The sequence below is a fragment of the Lontra canadensis genome, unplaced genomic scaffold (assembly GCF_010015895.1).
Source record: "Lontra canadensis isolate GAN:19392208 unplaced genomic scaffold, GSC_riverotter_1.0 scaffold30, whole genome shotgun sequence".
Taxonomy (NCBI): Eukaryota; Metazoa; Chordata; class Mammalia; order Carnivora; family Mustelidae; genus Lontra; species Lontra canadensis.
Window position 1 is genome coordinate 2101524 of NW_022631024.1, and position 14857 is coordinate 2116380.

The 14857-nt window shown below is 56.3% G+C and overlaps 1 protein-coding gene across 4 annotated transcripts in view; it reads left to right on the forward strand.

Moving 5' to 3' along the window:
- Window positions 1-14857, forward strand: part of COL27A1 (collagen type XXVII alpha 1 chain) — a 134607-nt gene that overhangs the window by 57460 nt on the left and 62290 nt on the right. For all 4 annotated transcript variants that reach the window (XM_032865688.1, XM_032865687.1, XM_032865689.1 and 1 more), the window contains 5 exons: window positions 1056-1109; window positions 3118-3162; window positions 10193-10246; window positions 10937-10981; window positions 14239-14292. In XM_032865688.1, coding sequence (XP_032721579.1) covers window positions 1056-1109; window positions 3118-3162; window positions 10193-10246; window positions 10937-10981; window positions 14239-14292 — 252 coding nt within the window. The remainder of the gene's footprint in view (window positions 1-1055; window positions 1110-3117; window positions 3163-10192; window positions 10247-10936; window positions 10982-14238; window positions 14293-14857) is intronic.

Here is a 14857-nt window from a genome sequence, read left to right on the forward strand (position 1 = left end):
ACAGACGTTTTCATTGGTTTGGGGTTTGTCCTTAGGTTTAATCTAGTCCCTGGGTGCCCCCCCAGCTGTGTTAGAAACCAGACACAAATGACCTTCTGTGAGGAATCTTTCTCTACTGAGCGGCTCAGGTATCCATTTGGTCAGAGAAACATGTGCTGTGTTTTTTATTAAATTTCCCTGGAAAAACAATGATTTGAATTCAAGCCGGGGAGACCAGGTTTCCCTAAATTCCAAGCTTGAGGATTTCCTTTTCCTTTTGAAGTGAAACGAAGTTGCCCCCCACTCCTACGCTGGTCCCCAGAGGTGTCCCCACAGCTGATGTTTTTCCAGCTGCCTGTGTCCCCAGAGAGTATGGAGTGGGGTCTGGGGTGGGATGAAAGGGCCGGACCTGCCTGGGCCGGGTGGCCTGGCCTCTCTCAGGGCCGCTGAAACCTCCCTCTGCCAGTGGTGCAGAGAGTCACCAACCGTGTGACCTTGTGTACCCTTGACATTTATCCTTCCAGAGTCCCTCTTTATCTGTAAAAATGGGGATTGTGATTGCATAGGGTGGTTTTTGAAGAGCATGTCACAGCCGCAGAAGGTCTGAGCTGGAAGGTGCTGCAGAGGCCTTCCCTCCTCCGACTAGCGGGGAAACTGAGGCCTACGGGGGAAAGGGATGTCCTTAAAACACTTCGCAAGTCAGCTACTGGCTCAGGCCTGGACTCCGCTTCCTGACCTCAGTTCTCGTCCTTCCCGCCTCCTCGGTTCGGGTCTCAGATTTGGGGCTGGGCATTTCCATGCTGCCTCAGACGCTCACTTCTCAGAGTCTATGTCAGTAAGAAAAGGGCTCTCTGGCTGTGGGCTCCTTCCCAGGACCCAGTCCCCGAGAAGTTCTTCATGTGGGGGTATTTGTGGAGGGCACTGCATAACTAGGGACCCTGTCGCCTGTCCAGGTCCCAGAACCCAGGAGTGAGACTGCATGGACATGTCGTGTGTGCCCGCGGGGGTTCGGACGGAAGCCGCCCCCCAGGTATAAACGCTAATCTACAGACGTTTCTTCTCTCTTATGCCTTTAGGGGTTTCCTGGAGACTTTGGGGAAAGGGGTCCTCCTGGACTGGATGGGAACCCTGTAAGTATTTCCAGTGTTGGGGAACAGGAAAGAGATTCCAAGCTTTGGGGTCAGGCAGAATGGGTCAGATCCCAGCCATGCCACCTGTAAACCCGAGGCTGCTATCCACTGTGGGTGTCCTGGGCTCCCACCCCAGGGAAGCCCCCCTCCCTGGGCCCACTGAGCCTCTGCTCCCAAAGCCCCAGACCGTGCCGCATCTGCAAGGACTCAGGAAGGTTCTGGGTCACTCCCCACTGGGGAAGCCGGGCTACTAGCATGTTATAAAGCATCAGCAGTGTTTATGGGACAGCAGCGCCCTGGGGGAGCAGATGGTTTGCAGGCCCTGTGTGGAAGGGAGAGCGGAGTTCTAAAGAAATGTGCAACATTGGCATGTTTATAGAGTTTGTAAATAATCGGAGGCCTGTTGTTGAGGAGCCAGGTCAGCCTGCCCTGAGGGAATGAGCCCGCCTCTCCCTTCCAGTTCCAAGCTCAGGCTCAGGCGGGAGAGGGAGTGTGTTCCCTGTCCCAGGGGAGCAGACTAAGTTGAAAGCTCTTTGGAACACCTGCCGTGCTCCCCCATCTCTCTCTGGGCCTTCCCACCTAAGCAGCTGTGGCCAGCTGTGCTTTCTGTCAAGGTGACGGCTGGATCCACGATCAGCCCCTGAGGACGTAGGAATTTCAATTCCACAGATGCCCTCTGAGCCTGACCCCGCTTGGGCTCACCCCGGCTCTCCTGGGGGGCTCCAGCCCTGGTCTCAGAGCCAGGAGGACTCGGGTTTGATTCCTGCTGTGTTGCTTGGACATATCGGTTCCCCTCTCCGAATCTCAGTTTCCCTCTCTGTAAATCCAGGGGTTGAAATGCCGGCCCCAGAGGGCTGGTGTAAGAAGGAAATGAGAGGGGGTGGGAAGGTGGTGGGCTTACAACAGGTGTTCCTGGGATGGGACCGTTGTAAGCAGTCGGTCACAGCGGGGACATCGAGGGCCCTCGAGGAGCTCATGGCTATCTGTCCGGTCCGTTATACAGGCAGAGTGAGATGTGTGAGGTCAAGGGCGCCCGGTGCTGTGGAGGAGGGATAGAGGAGCAGGGAGACTCCTGGGGAGGGTGATGTTGGATTGGGGTGAGCAGAGAAGTGAAGGAACATTCCATGGGGAGGAAAGGCCACCCGCGAAGGCACAGAGGTGAGAAATCGGAGCCTCTCCTTCGGTGTGATGTCATCCCCAAAGCCCGCTTGGGGATGGGGCAGCGGTGTCTTTGTCCTCAGACCTGGGGGAGCAGAAAGGGGGCTGATGAGCGGCCCCAGCGTGGCCATGCAGTTGCTGAGTGACCTTGGACACATCGCTTCCCTCATTTAAAGCTGAGGCCGGTTCTCCCCTCCTCTTCTCGGTGGCTGTAGTGATAGCCTCCTGTCTGGAGGGGGCTGGCAATTTCCACTGATAATCAGCATTTCTAGAACATCGTCCTCCCCACCCCCACCCCGTTTGCAGCCCTATCCCCTGACTCCCAGGCAAGAGCCCTCTCCAGCATCTGGGAGGCAGGGACCTGACAGCCTCCTCCTTCGGTGATGGCGGGCTTCTCTAAGCGCCCTAGCACCTCCTGGCTGGAAGAGGAAGAGAGGCCAGCCCCATGGCTCTCAGCTTGGAACTGAGCCACTGTGTTCTTTCCTTGAACTTGACCTTGGGCCCGTCATGAAACTCTTGAGCCTCAGCGTTGCCATCTGTAAAGTGAAGGTGAAATGAGACCTGGGCCAGACACCCAGTACGTCTTTATTGTCAGGATCAGGATTCTGCCTCTTCTTTCACACTTGGTCTGGAAGTCCAGCCTCCCCATTTTACAGATGTGGAAGGCTGAGAGCAGAAGGGGGAAGGGTCTTGTCCAAATTTCAGGCCAGGCTCCAAGATTCACTAATCAGGCACAAGGAATGGTCGGCTCCAAAGGATCCCACCAGGTGCCCACAAGGGGATAGAGTGGAGGGAGCAGCCTGGGAGGGAGACAGGGCAAGTAACCGCTTTGATCTCTTCCTATCTGCAGGGAGAACTAGGCCTGCCAGGGCCCCGAGGAGTCCCCGGCCTCATTGTAAGTACACAGATGCCTGGGTGGCGGGGGTGAGAGGCAGCGATGAGTCTTGGTGGAGAGGTCCCTCTCTCATCAAACGCCAGAAGGAGTGGGGGGAGCAGGACCTCTCACTCTGGCCAAAGGGGCAGAGGGAGGAAAGCCCTGCTGTGTGTCCTCAGGTGGATTGCCCACCTTCTCTGAGCCCCTTTCTTCATTAGTTAAATGAAGACAGGTACTTGGAGCGTGAGAGTACAGATGTGCTTTCACACCTGCTGCCTGTGTGTCGCACTGCAAGGAGGTCTAGGCGGGGGATAGGACGCCTGTTCACAGGTGAGGTGCTTCCGGTCCAGAGGAAGGACGCAGCTGGCCGAGGAACTGAGGCTTTGGGTCATGTCAGGCCGGTCTTCCTCATCCTTTCCTTCGAAGCACTGACTCTGGAGCCACACCCCCTGAGTTCAAGCCACAGATCTGCCCCGTCCTGACTGTTTGAAGTTGCTTACTCTCTCTGAGCCTTAGTTCGTCGTCTGTAAAATGGGGATGGTGATAGAGGACTCTGGGGGATCCTGTGAGGCTTAACCGAGGACTGACATGTACAGTCCTTGGCCCTGGGTCTAGCGTTTAGTAAGCGTGCAGTGAGAGGAGGAGATCATTATATGAATCATTGCTGTCACTTCCTGATATGCTGAGGCCTGTACACAGGGAGGTGGGAGGCAGGCTGACCTCTGACTCCATCCAGATTGGGGTAGGCCTTGTGGAGTGTTCCAGGAGTCAAAACCAGGGCCTCCTGCTGGGCTCTCAGAGTGGGACATTGACCTTGGGAACCCTTGAGAGGTCCAGGCCTGGGAAAGGACTCTGGGAGTTCTCCTCAGGGTTCCACGCCCTCTTTGTCCTGTTCTCTGGTCATTCCTCATGGGGCTTGAGTCTGGGGAGGCCATGGAGGGACCTAAGTAGGCTGTTGCCTACTTTGACAAATGAGCTTCCAGCCTTGGCTTCTCCGGCAACTGTGGCATGAAATTCTGGCCAGAGGGAGGCTGGAGAAGGCCCCAGGGGCGTTCAGGGGCCCCATCGTTCAGGGAAGGCCAGTCCTGGTAAGAGGCCCCACAGGTCCCCAGTGGCAACGTGCTCATAATCGAGCAGATGAGTGCAGAACCCGGGCGGGGTAGGGGCTGAGGGTCCAAACCTCCCGGGTGTGCACCCGAGCCTCACCTCGCCTCGCCTCCTGCTAGCTCTGCGTTCTTCAGCTCTGGCCTCATTCCTTGAGCCTCAGGGCCCCCTTCCATGGGATGAGATCAGCGTGCCCGCCATTGTGAGGACCGCAGATACACACTGTCCAGTGCAGTCCCGTGGCCACAGGGGCCAGTCCGTGCAACCAGACCACCTGGGTTCAGAGCCTAGCTTGACCGCTGATTGCATTCAGACTCCGAGCAAATTTCTTAACCTCTCTGTGTCTCACTTTCTTTATCTGTACAACGGGGACTGTCACAGTACCTGCCTTAGACTTCAGTTGTGAAGATTTAAAGACGCTGGTGCATATAAAGTGCTTCGCACATAGCAAGAATTCAGGAAGTGCTAGTCACCGTGATAATACTCATTGTTAGTTCACACACACACACACACACATGCATGTGTTATGCATAGTAGCAGTCCTCTGGAGTGCTATATGGAGACAGATTTCAGAGTCACTTTGGAACTTAGTAGAAACAGCAAAGTGTCCCTCTAGGAGTCATGCATTTGTCAACCCTGATGTCCATTCAGCAGGGCTTAGCTGGGCATCTTCTTTGGCACAAGGCACTGACCCAGATGCTTTGGAAAAGGTTTATCTGCAAGGAGAGGTAGAGAACCCAGTTGATGAGGACCCCCAAAGTCTTGTCCTGTCTCCTGTAAGCTCACAAGGTTGCCTTCTGGAACATCCTGGTCACATGGTGATGACAGTCCAGCTCGAACAGCCTGGTGTTGGACGCCCTTTCCTGGGGGAGCCCAGGCCACTCTACGGAGTTGTTGTGTCCTGAGCCCCAGTCATTCCCCTGCCCCTGGGAGAGGCTGTTCGCGATGAAAAGATGGCAGCTCTCTGTCCTTGCCAAGGCTCCATGTTCTCGGTTCCCAAAGCTGACCGGAAGGGATGTTTACGTATCCCCGCTTTCGTCACTGGCACACATTTCTCTTCGTCATTGTCTAGTGGCCACTAGGTTGAGTCCTGAGAGGAGCAAGAGTATCCTTTGTCTGAGTGAACACAGGCTCTGGAGGCTGAGATGATGCCCTTGGCCTTCCTGACTCTTTACAAAGTTCTTCCCCACCTGGGGCCTCCCCTTTGCTTTCCATAGCGAGGGTTGCCAGAGAAAATATCAACACACCGGGTGAAATTTTGGATTTCAGAGGTAATATTTAGAATGCAGTTTACACTAAAATATCCTTCGGTGCTTATCTGTTATTGGAATTTAGCGGGGCAGACCTTATTTTCATTGGCTCAATTGGGCAGCCCTATTCACGGGATCTCTTAGGAGAATCCCATTGGGTAGATGGGAAAGCTGAGGCCCTGGCCAAGATCACTCACAAGGCAGGACAGGATGGAGGCAGGACCATCCAGGACCCTCCTCCCGCTGCCCCGGTTCTGAGGGGCCTGAGCTGGGGTGTTCCTGCATTCCTCAGACTCCGCCCCCTTGTGATGTCTCTTTCCAAGTCGCTGCTCAGTGCGTCCTCAGGGTTCCCTCTCCCCTGTGTCTTTTATCACTACTTTCAGCCTCATTCCCCTGTTTTATTTTTTTAAATATTTTATTTATTTATTTGACAGATCACAAGCAGGCTGAGAGGCAGGCAGAGAGAGAGAGGAGGAAGCAGGCTCCCTGCTGAGCAGAGAGCCCGATGCGGGGCTCGATCCCAGGACCCTGAGATCATGACCTGAGCCGAAGGCAGAGGCTTTAACCCACTGAGCCACCCAGGCACCCACTTCCCCTGTTTTAAAATTCCCTCTGCTGTCAAAGCAATATTCCCTTCCTCCTGTGGTGGGGTTGGGGGTCACAAGCATGGACCTGAACCGGCCAGACCAGCAGGGGTCCCCGGACTAGTGCCCTCTCTTACCCAAGCACCCCCCCCCCCCCCCCCCCGCCGCCGCCCGCCCTGGATTTTTGGAAACAACAGCTTCTGTGCCCTGGTGGGGGTGGGGTAAGGCGGGTAGGGAGAACAGTGGCCTCCCCAGAGAGTTGGAGAGGAAAGGAATTTTCTAACCAGGAATTAAAGGGGAAAAGGGATCATGAGTCACCCCTGGTTTTCCAGAGGATGTGGGTTTTTAGCTGAGCGAATGGGAATTCCACATATTGATAATCATTTTAGTGGAGTTTCAGGTTTATTCAGTGCCTTCTGTCTAGTCAGCTGAAGCAGTTTGCACGCAGACTGAAGCCAAAACGTCCCCTGTCACCCGCCTCCACTCCCCACCCCCTAGGTCCTTGCAGGCAGGAAGAAGGGTGTGGGGAGATAGACTCACATTTATGGAGCGTCTCTCTGTTTTGTGTGTGCTTGATGTGCTTTAGGCTGGGAAAGCCTTGAGGTACTGGAGGGAGGTGGCCACAGCCCAGTCACCCAGATAGGGAGGCTGGGGCCTGGGGTCACCAGCTAGGACTTGCAACCCAGGTCTGTGTGGCCTGGATCCCAACAAGCGGCTGGCGGCCCCCGCTGCAGCCTCTGAGGGGAGACCGCCTCAGGATAGCCCCCCTTGAGTAACTGAAACCCTTTGGCTGGCCCTCAAGAAAAGCGTGCCTGGTTCCAGGATCTTCCCCACAAAGATTTCTGTCTTTTTTTATTTTGAGTGATAGAAAGGGAACTTTGGGTCCTCCTTGGGTCTAATGAGACCCAAAGAATATGTGGTCAGGCCAAAACCCAGCATGTGGGGTAGAGTGGACAGGTCCCCCCTATTCTGTCGGTAAACGATCATCTGGCTTCGTCTCTTTGTGACAGAACTGACACTTACCAACCCCTTGTGTGCCAGGACTTGCACTAAGTACTTAATGATCCCGGCAAGCCTCTGAGTGTAGGAAGTGGGATTACCATGGTACACTGAAGGGAACTGAGGCACAGAGTGGCTGAAACACCTGCTCAAGGTCATACAGCGAAAAGCTGGACCTGGTCTGTGTCTGTGGGTCACTGATTTCCCCACCGCATCCCACATTCAGCTCATCAGAATGGAGAGAGCTGATGTGTGAGAGTGTGGGCCATGCCCGGGGCTGTTCTGTGTGAGATGACGCTTACAAAGACCACACAGGAGCCAGGACCGGCGGCAGCCCTCACCCCCCTGTCCCCAAGCCACTGATCCCTATCAGAGCTTCTGGAAAGAGGCCTTGTGGCCTTCAAAGGCAGTTCTAGGAACACGGAGGCGAGATTTCTCCCTAGAGCGTTTGTAAATGAGAGTGGAATTAGCTTTCTTTCTCACCTGGTTGTTAAGCCACTCTCCGCCACATAGACACGCACAGAAATGGTCGCCGGTGTGGCAAGGACTGTGCGACCTGACCACAGGGGGCTGACCCGGCTTGTGGGGTCAGGGAAGGGATGCTGGCGCTTCGGCGGAAGGATGAGTGTGCATGAACAACGTGAGCACCACGGAACGTTCTGGGTCTGGGAACGCGCAGCCAGGGATGCCCTAGTTACAGTGGAACAGCGGGGCAGGAAGGGAAGACATACATGAGGGATGGTGGGAGGCCCTGTCAGATAGACAGCCCTGGGTTCTGGTCCTGCCCACGTCCCCTGTGGCTGGCTTAGTCTTGGGTGACCGACTGGGCCTCTGTTTAAGCCTTGGATTTCTCCTCTGTAAGACGGGCCTCATGGGGTTACCGTGAACAGCTGGCGAGGGCCCGAGCAGCACGTTCCATCGGGGCCCAGCCTAAGCGCCCGTGCATGGCAGTTGACAGGACCTCGATGTCTCGAGCGTGGAGCCTGGCATATAGTAGGAGTTTGGAAACAGCTGTGGACATGGTTGTATTTTGGTGAGAGTCAGCAGGATGAAGGTCAAGATGTTTAGAACAGTGTCTGGGAGCTTAGGCAGAAGTGGGAACAGGATCCAAATTCAGGGCATTACTCATTGTTCTTTCTTGTGAGGACATGACATGCTGTGTGTTGCTCGGCCGGGCTGCCCACAAGGGTGTCTAGTGAAGAGCCGGTGCTCTGCGGGCTGTACTGGGGGGGAGAGTGGCCTGGAATTTTCTCTGTTCCTCCCCCGAGGGCTTTCAGGCACTGGAGCCCTGCCAAGATGGGAAAGGCCTGCCCTAAGCAAGCCACCACGTTCTCCCCATGTGCCCTGTAGCCAGAGTCCCTTTTCCACAGATTCCTTGTCCTTAGGGGTTGGACACCGATGCAAGTCCCTGCCTCCCACCACACACATACACCTTTTTTGGAAGGGCTGGCAGGGGCGGCGGGTGTGGTGTTGCTGTGGCTCCCCAGGCTCCCAGGTGTCAGTCAGGCCCGTATTGAATTTAGTCCCCACAAAAGGCACCTTCAGGCCAGCAGCGGAAAGAAGGAGCCTCTGTTCCTGGAGCTGCTGGCTCGTCCCCTGCCCACAGCTCGGGCCCCAGCTGGAGCCAACTGTGCCAGGAGAGCCTCCTCTGTTTATTTGTGGATTATGGGGAACTCTGGGCAGGCCACCCCTGGCTCCCTTCATCTAGGAAAAGAGAGGGAGAGAAGCAGCAGCCAGCATGGCCGAGGGAGGAGCACTTCTCTGAAGGGCTGGCTTTTCCTCAGACCCCAGCCTCTCCCGGCCAGTGATCCTGGCCTTACCTTCCTCTCCCAAGATGACTTCAGAATTGCCTGGAAGCTCTGGAGACGGACTGCCTGGTGTGAATCCCAGCTCCATCCTGTCCTAACCTTATGGAGCCTCAGTCTGCCCATCTGTAAAATGGGGATGGTGGGAGGGTGATTCTCCAAGGGCTGTTGTGGAGTCCTGGAGTGGAGGCAGGTAAGGAGCCGAGTCGCATGCCTGGCAGACGCTACTGTGTGTGTCAGTCTTGGTGCCTGCTGAGACCTTACTTCCTTCAGGAGAAGATTTCTTGACAGAACTGAAAACACCATTTCTTGGCAGAGGAACAGCTAGAAGGTTTGGTTTGACCTAATCAGGTGGGGATCCTGAGGTCCAGAGAGGGCAAGGGTTTTGCTCAGGGTCATACAGCCCGTCCCTGGCGGGGCTGGATGGGGGCGGGGCGACAGTGCCCCAGCAGACCTCACCACCGTCTGTGAACTCGGTACCTTCCCTCCGTCTCTCTCCTTGGGCCCGTCGGCCCTCCTGTGGAAGTCGGCCAGGAATGTGATGGACACATCTCTGGGCGGTTCCCACGGGAAGCCTGGGGCAGCTGGCCTCCCCTGGGGTTTTCCAAGCACTGGTCAGGGACCCCCCCATGGACCCTGACTCGGGGATGTGGGAAACTGAGACCCAGAGAGGTCAAGCGCATTGTGGGAGCACACATAGCAGCCAGACACTTTGACGAGTCACAGCAGCTGGAAGGAGGGGAGAAGGGCGCATTTTTGGAGGCTCCCTATCTCTGGGCATGGGCTTACCCAGATGGCTGCAGCCGGAGCAGTAGCCGGAGGGGTGGGCAGGAGCCGAGGACCCGTGAGGGGAGAAGGGTGGACTTGTGCACAGAGGATCCAGCCACCCCTTCATTCTCAGCTAGGCTTCTTACCTCAGTGCCGTGGGCATTTTGAGCCAGATCGTTCCGTGTCGTGGGGCCTTCACCCACGAGATGCCAGTAGAGCCCCTTCAGCTGGGACAACCCCAGTTGTCTCCAGACCATGCCCAACACTTAGTACGCTTAAGTCACTTCTTCCTGAAACAGCTCTAGGAAGTACATAGTACTGACCCCCATTTTAGGTGGGGAAACTGAGGCACGGGGAGGTTAGCCACCCCAGATCACACGATGAGCAAGCAGCGGAGAGACGAGAGCAGGTGGTCTGATGGAGCCAGTGGTGTTGTGTCCCCAGCAGCCCAGGCCAGGGGACGCTGAGGATCGTCCCGCCCAGGCCAGACTCCTGGGAGCCAGCCACCTCTCACAATGCCTTCTTCTCTTTCTCTTGCCAGGGTGACATGGGAGCACTGGGTCCGATTGGTTATCCAGGACCCAAGGGCGTGAAGGTAAATGAGCCATCCCTGAATCCAGGTCTCGTCCCAGCCAGGTGCCCCCCACTCCCTTGTCCCATGGCAGCCCAGAGGGAAGTGGGCCTAGGCTCAGTGTTGGGGGAGGGGTGGGCGGGGATTCAGGGGGCTGGCCTAAGAGCCAATCCTCATCTGTATGTCGCCATGGCTGACATGTTTCTTAGCAGTCCTTGAGCTGGGCATGAGTCTCATGAGGTTCTGGATGCCAGGGCACTGAAAGGCCAGGGGGGAGTGGGGGGGCATGACAAGGGACATAGAAACTATAGCGGCAAGCCAGTAAACTTGGTACATCCCTGGGTGGGATGGGCGTGCAGGAAAAAGGTGGGCCCGAACTGCTAGGACCTCGTTCTGAAGGTGATCCTGTGTGGCCAGCATGCAGGGGACAATGCTCGTGGACCCCATCTGTCCCCACGAGCAGCCTTCTCCCTGGATTTGTTCAGAGTGCCGTGGCTGAGGAGTCCGCTGTCCCTTATTGTGCTCCTTCAGTCCACATGATGGCCCTCTGGGCTGGGGGTCATTGCCCCCTTTCAGAGATGAGAAAACAGAGCTCTGGGTGGGGCAACGAGCATCGGGTGGGCACAGCAGGCCGGTGAGTGTCCGGTAGGGCACTTGACTTCCGTGGCTTTGAGCCCCCCCCCCGCCCAGCAGGATCTGGCCTTTGTCTTGCAGGGACTGATGGGGAACGTGGGGGAGCCCGGACTGAAAGGTGATAAGGTGATCTGAATACTCCCTTGTTGCACTGTGTTTTATCTGCATGCGACCCTCCCCTCCCCCCAGTGCCATTGCTGCTTTCTCACCAGGTCCACTTCCCCACACTCCTCCTGTCTCTCCTTTGGGCCGCTGACATCTGTGTTCCCCGGTTGCTTCCTTGTAACTCAGGTGGAGCTCAGGCAGGCGGTGTGGGGTGTGCAGACCCTGGAAGATAGAGCCTGGGGGGGGCTGTTGAGGCCTAGGTCAGGGGTAAGGCAAAGCAGTCTCAGAGAGCAAGGTCGAGGCCAGCCCAGCATCTGGACTGGGAGGCCAAAGCCAGAATGGGGGTGGAGTGGAGGAAGGGGGGATTGTTACTGAGATGACAGGCCCTGTGGTGGGCAGGTGTGGTGCAGGGGCCAGAGACCTCTTCCAGCCATAGGAGATGAATCCACATAAACCGCCCCAGTTAGAACTGGGAACCCAACCCCGGAGAGCACGTGGTCTGAGTATACAACAGCAAAGCTGGCACAGGCCTCTGAGCCCCTGACCCGCTTTCCTCCCAGTTGCCATGGGGAGGCCACCCGTGCCACGTGTCCTCCACATAGTCCTGGTGCTGAGCACCCCCTCCCCCGGTGCCAGATCACAGTTGGATGGGGGTCGGGGGGAACCTGGGGCCGAAAGCAGGGCAGCGCCTGGCCCCATCGTGCGGTATCTGAGGGACCAAGCCATGACGGGCTGGGGGCGGTGCTCCCTGCGCTCTGCCCTGTAGCTATCTTCCTGCCCTCCCCTCTCAGCTGCTCGGTCAGCGGTCAGCGAGGCACCCCAGAGTGGGTGTGGGAGGGCTTTCGGACCGCATCCAAGTTTCCCCAAGTCTGAGCAACTGAGTGCCGCTCCCGCGGGCAGGGTCCTTGTGCACTTGTTTTCAGATAACTTGGGTCCCCATAAACCCGAGAAACGTGAGCAGGTGCCAGGGCTGGGCACTGTGTGAGTGCTCTGTGGGGGATTACCCCCCCCCCAGCCTCTGAGCCTCTGTGGGCTGGGAAGCTGTGAGGCCAGGAACGTGCTCCAGAGACCTCAACCGTGCCTCCATTTCAAGGAGGGGGACAGCCCCAAGAGTCCGAAGAGATGTATCAAAGGCCCTTGGACTCAAAAAAAGGGGAGATGGGGGCTGCCATGGGCACACCTAGATGGTCCTACCTACCTCCCCGCTAGGTAGATAGGGGCATGGTGCTTTCCTCATGTGTTTCCACCTCCTCTACCTCCTCACTGTCTCCCGCCACCCTCCCCACCTCCTGCCGCCTGCAGGCCTCCAGCTGCAGCCCCCCTCCCCGACACTGGGGCTCATGTGCTGTGCCCCTGGCCTTGCCCCGCTGGCTCCTGAGCCCCCTCTTCTCTGGTCTTCCCCTTGAGACGGAGGAGCTTTCTCTCCAAGGCGCAGCTCTCCCCTATAGCTACCTGTTTGCTCTGGGGTTCGAGACATCAGCGCTCTGGAAATGTTGAAGTCATGGACAAGGGAGAAAGGAAGTGGGGGAGGGGGGGGTGTAGGCTTTGAGCTTTTTATAGGCCCCTCTGCAGAGCTGGCCTCCCGCTCACTGGCCCTGCAGGAACATGGAAATAAACGTGTTACATGGAACTCGGCTGGCTTGCTGACTGCTGGTGCCTGGCTTGTTTCTAGATGTGAAAGCTTTCTGGGAAAAAAAAAAAAAAAGAAAAAGCAAAGGAAATTGTTTTCCTGCCCGTAGTTTTCAAGAAAATCAAATAAGTCTTTGGGGTTGGAAAAAAGAAGGAAAGAAAAAGGACTTTCTTTTCTGCCCCTTGGGCTGGGGAGGGGTCTTAACATTGCTGAGAGTACACCCATCCCCCCGGGCCCTCCCCTGGGATGCCACAGCCATCCCTTCATGTTCCCCCATCGTCCTGCCTACAATCCTGGATTTTCCATGACCCGGCCTGGCCGCAGTCCCGCTTACAACCACTTGGCTCCTTCTTCCTGCATGGAGGCGCGTTCTGGAACCCAGACTCCTGCTCCAGCCCAAATCCATTGTCCTGATTTCTTTGGTGTCTTTTTAAACTTTTTTTTTTTTCTTTTTAATCCCCTCTGCTCCTCCTTTGGACCTTCAAAACACACACACACACACACACACACACACACACACACACGTGTGCGCACACTGGGGGAAAAAAAAAAGGAACCCAAAGACTTTCTTGGCTCTCAAACCTCTGGGATATTGTACAGGGTTTTCCAGATTGGAGAAACCAAAGTAAGGTTTGTTTTTTGTTTTTTAAAGCTATTTATTTATTTATCTATTTTAATTTTGGCTTTTGTTTTATCAAGGAAGTTTTGTTTTTTGTTTTTTGTTTTTGTTTTTTTGGCTGGCTCATAGCCTGAGCTGCACGATGTGGGTCCTCTGAGAGTCTCCATTCTTCCTGGGTTTCCTCCCCATCCTTCCGACTGCTCCCGGGGCTGTGAATGTTTTTGGAGCACTGGGGCCGGGGTGCTTTTGGCAACATCCAGCATGGCAAGCTGGAGATGATGAGGGCAGCGGGCTGTGACTCCGGCTGTAAGAAGAACCGTCCTCCAGTGTGGTTCTCCCACAGCTCGTGTACCAGGATGTGGCTGAAAATGGGGAGGGACCAGGAGAGACCCCTGATGGCCAGAATCTCTGTCGCCTTAGGAAAGAAACAATCAGAATTAACTCGAGACCCAGTTACTCACTGTTTGCACCTAGTCTTAGCCGGCTGGGCTAGCTGGTTTCTCACGCTATAGCTGATTACCAGCAGCTGATTAGAAGCAGCCCTCCACGGATGGTTGACACAGAGACTCCCACAGGAGGAAGTGACCACTCCCGGCCCAGTGGTGAAAAAGGCTAAGCAACAGATCCAAAGGCTCAGAACCGTCTGTGATGGGGGTGGGGGCACTACCCAGGCTGCACCTGCCCCTTGTGACCTGAAGGTCTTGAAGGGTCAAGAAACAGTTCCTTGGATCCTCAAGTGACAGTTGTCCAGGAAAGGCCAGGCAGTTGGGCTTCTGTTAGCGGTGTTTTCAACCACCTGAGCAACCCCAGTCAGGTGTACGGTGAGGTCGGTTCCATGCCCCCCCCCGAGCCTGCCTTCCCCAGCCAAGCATCCCCACGGGCCTGCCCTCTCACAAGGCTGCTGCTGGTCAGACCCGCTCTGGGAACCGCCTCAGCCAAGCAGTGTCCTGCCAGTGGGTCTGGAAGTGGAAAGGCTTCTGGAACCCACCGTGGTCTCCATTGTAACGTTCTCTGCTGGTGTGCATTTAGGGTGAACAAGGGGTTCCGGGTGTGTCGGGAGAGACTGGATTCCAAGGAGACAAGGTAATTGCAGCGGATTTTCTCCCCAACTCTGCTTTTCTCTGGTCCCAGCTTCCTTCTCAGGGTCTCTTATGGGCCAGGACCTCCCTTAAAGATGGCTTCCTTTCACATAACCCTGTCTTCTCCAGCTGCAGTCCCCCATCACCATCTCTTCCCTGGCCTTGACAGCCTCCTGACTCACAGTCAGGTTCCCCATCCCTTCTCTCCCAGTCTGTCTCCCTCACGCAAAGCTCTGCTCTGTGCTCACAGACCATCCATGGCTCCTACTGCCAAATCCTGGCTCCTCGGCCCTGCATGTAGGACCCCAGCGAGTGAGCCCCTCGGACCTGTTCCTGCCCCTCATCCTTATAGCCCCATGCTCCCCCAAAGGGCCCTCTGCCCCCACACACTGCTGTCTTGTCTGGCACACTGTCCACTCAGCCTCTGCACGGCCCCATTCTTCAGAACCCTGCTCGGATGCCGTTTCCTCCACCTGACTGGACGTGGCCACTTCCCTCCCCACATGCCCCTAGCAGCCCACCCGTCCATCATCTGAGCCAGCACCTGGTTGATGGGGACTTGTGCTCAG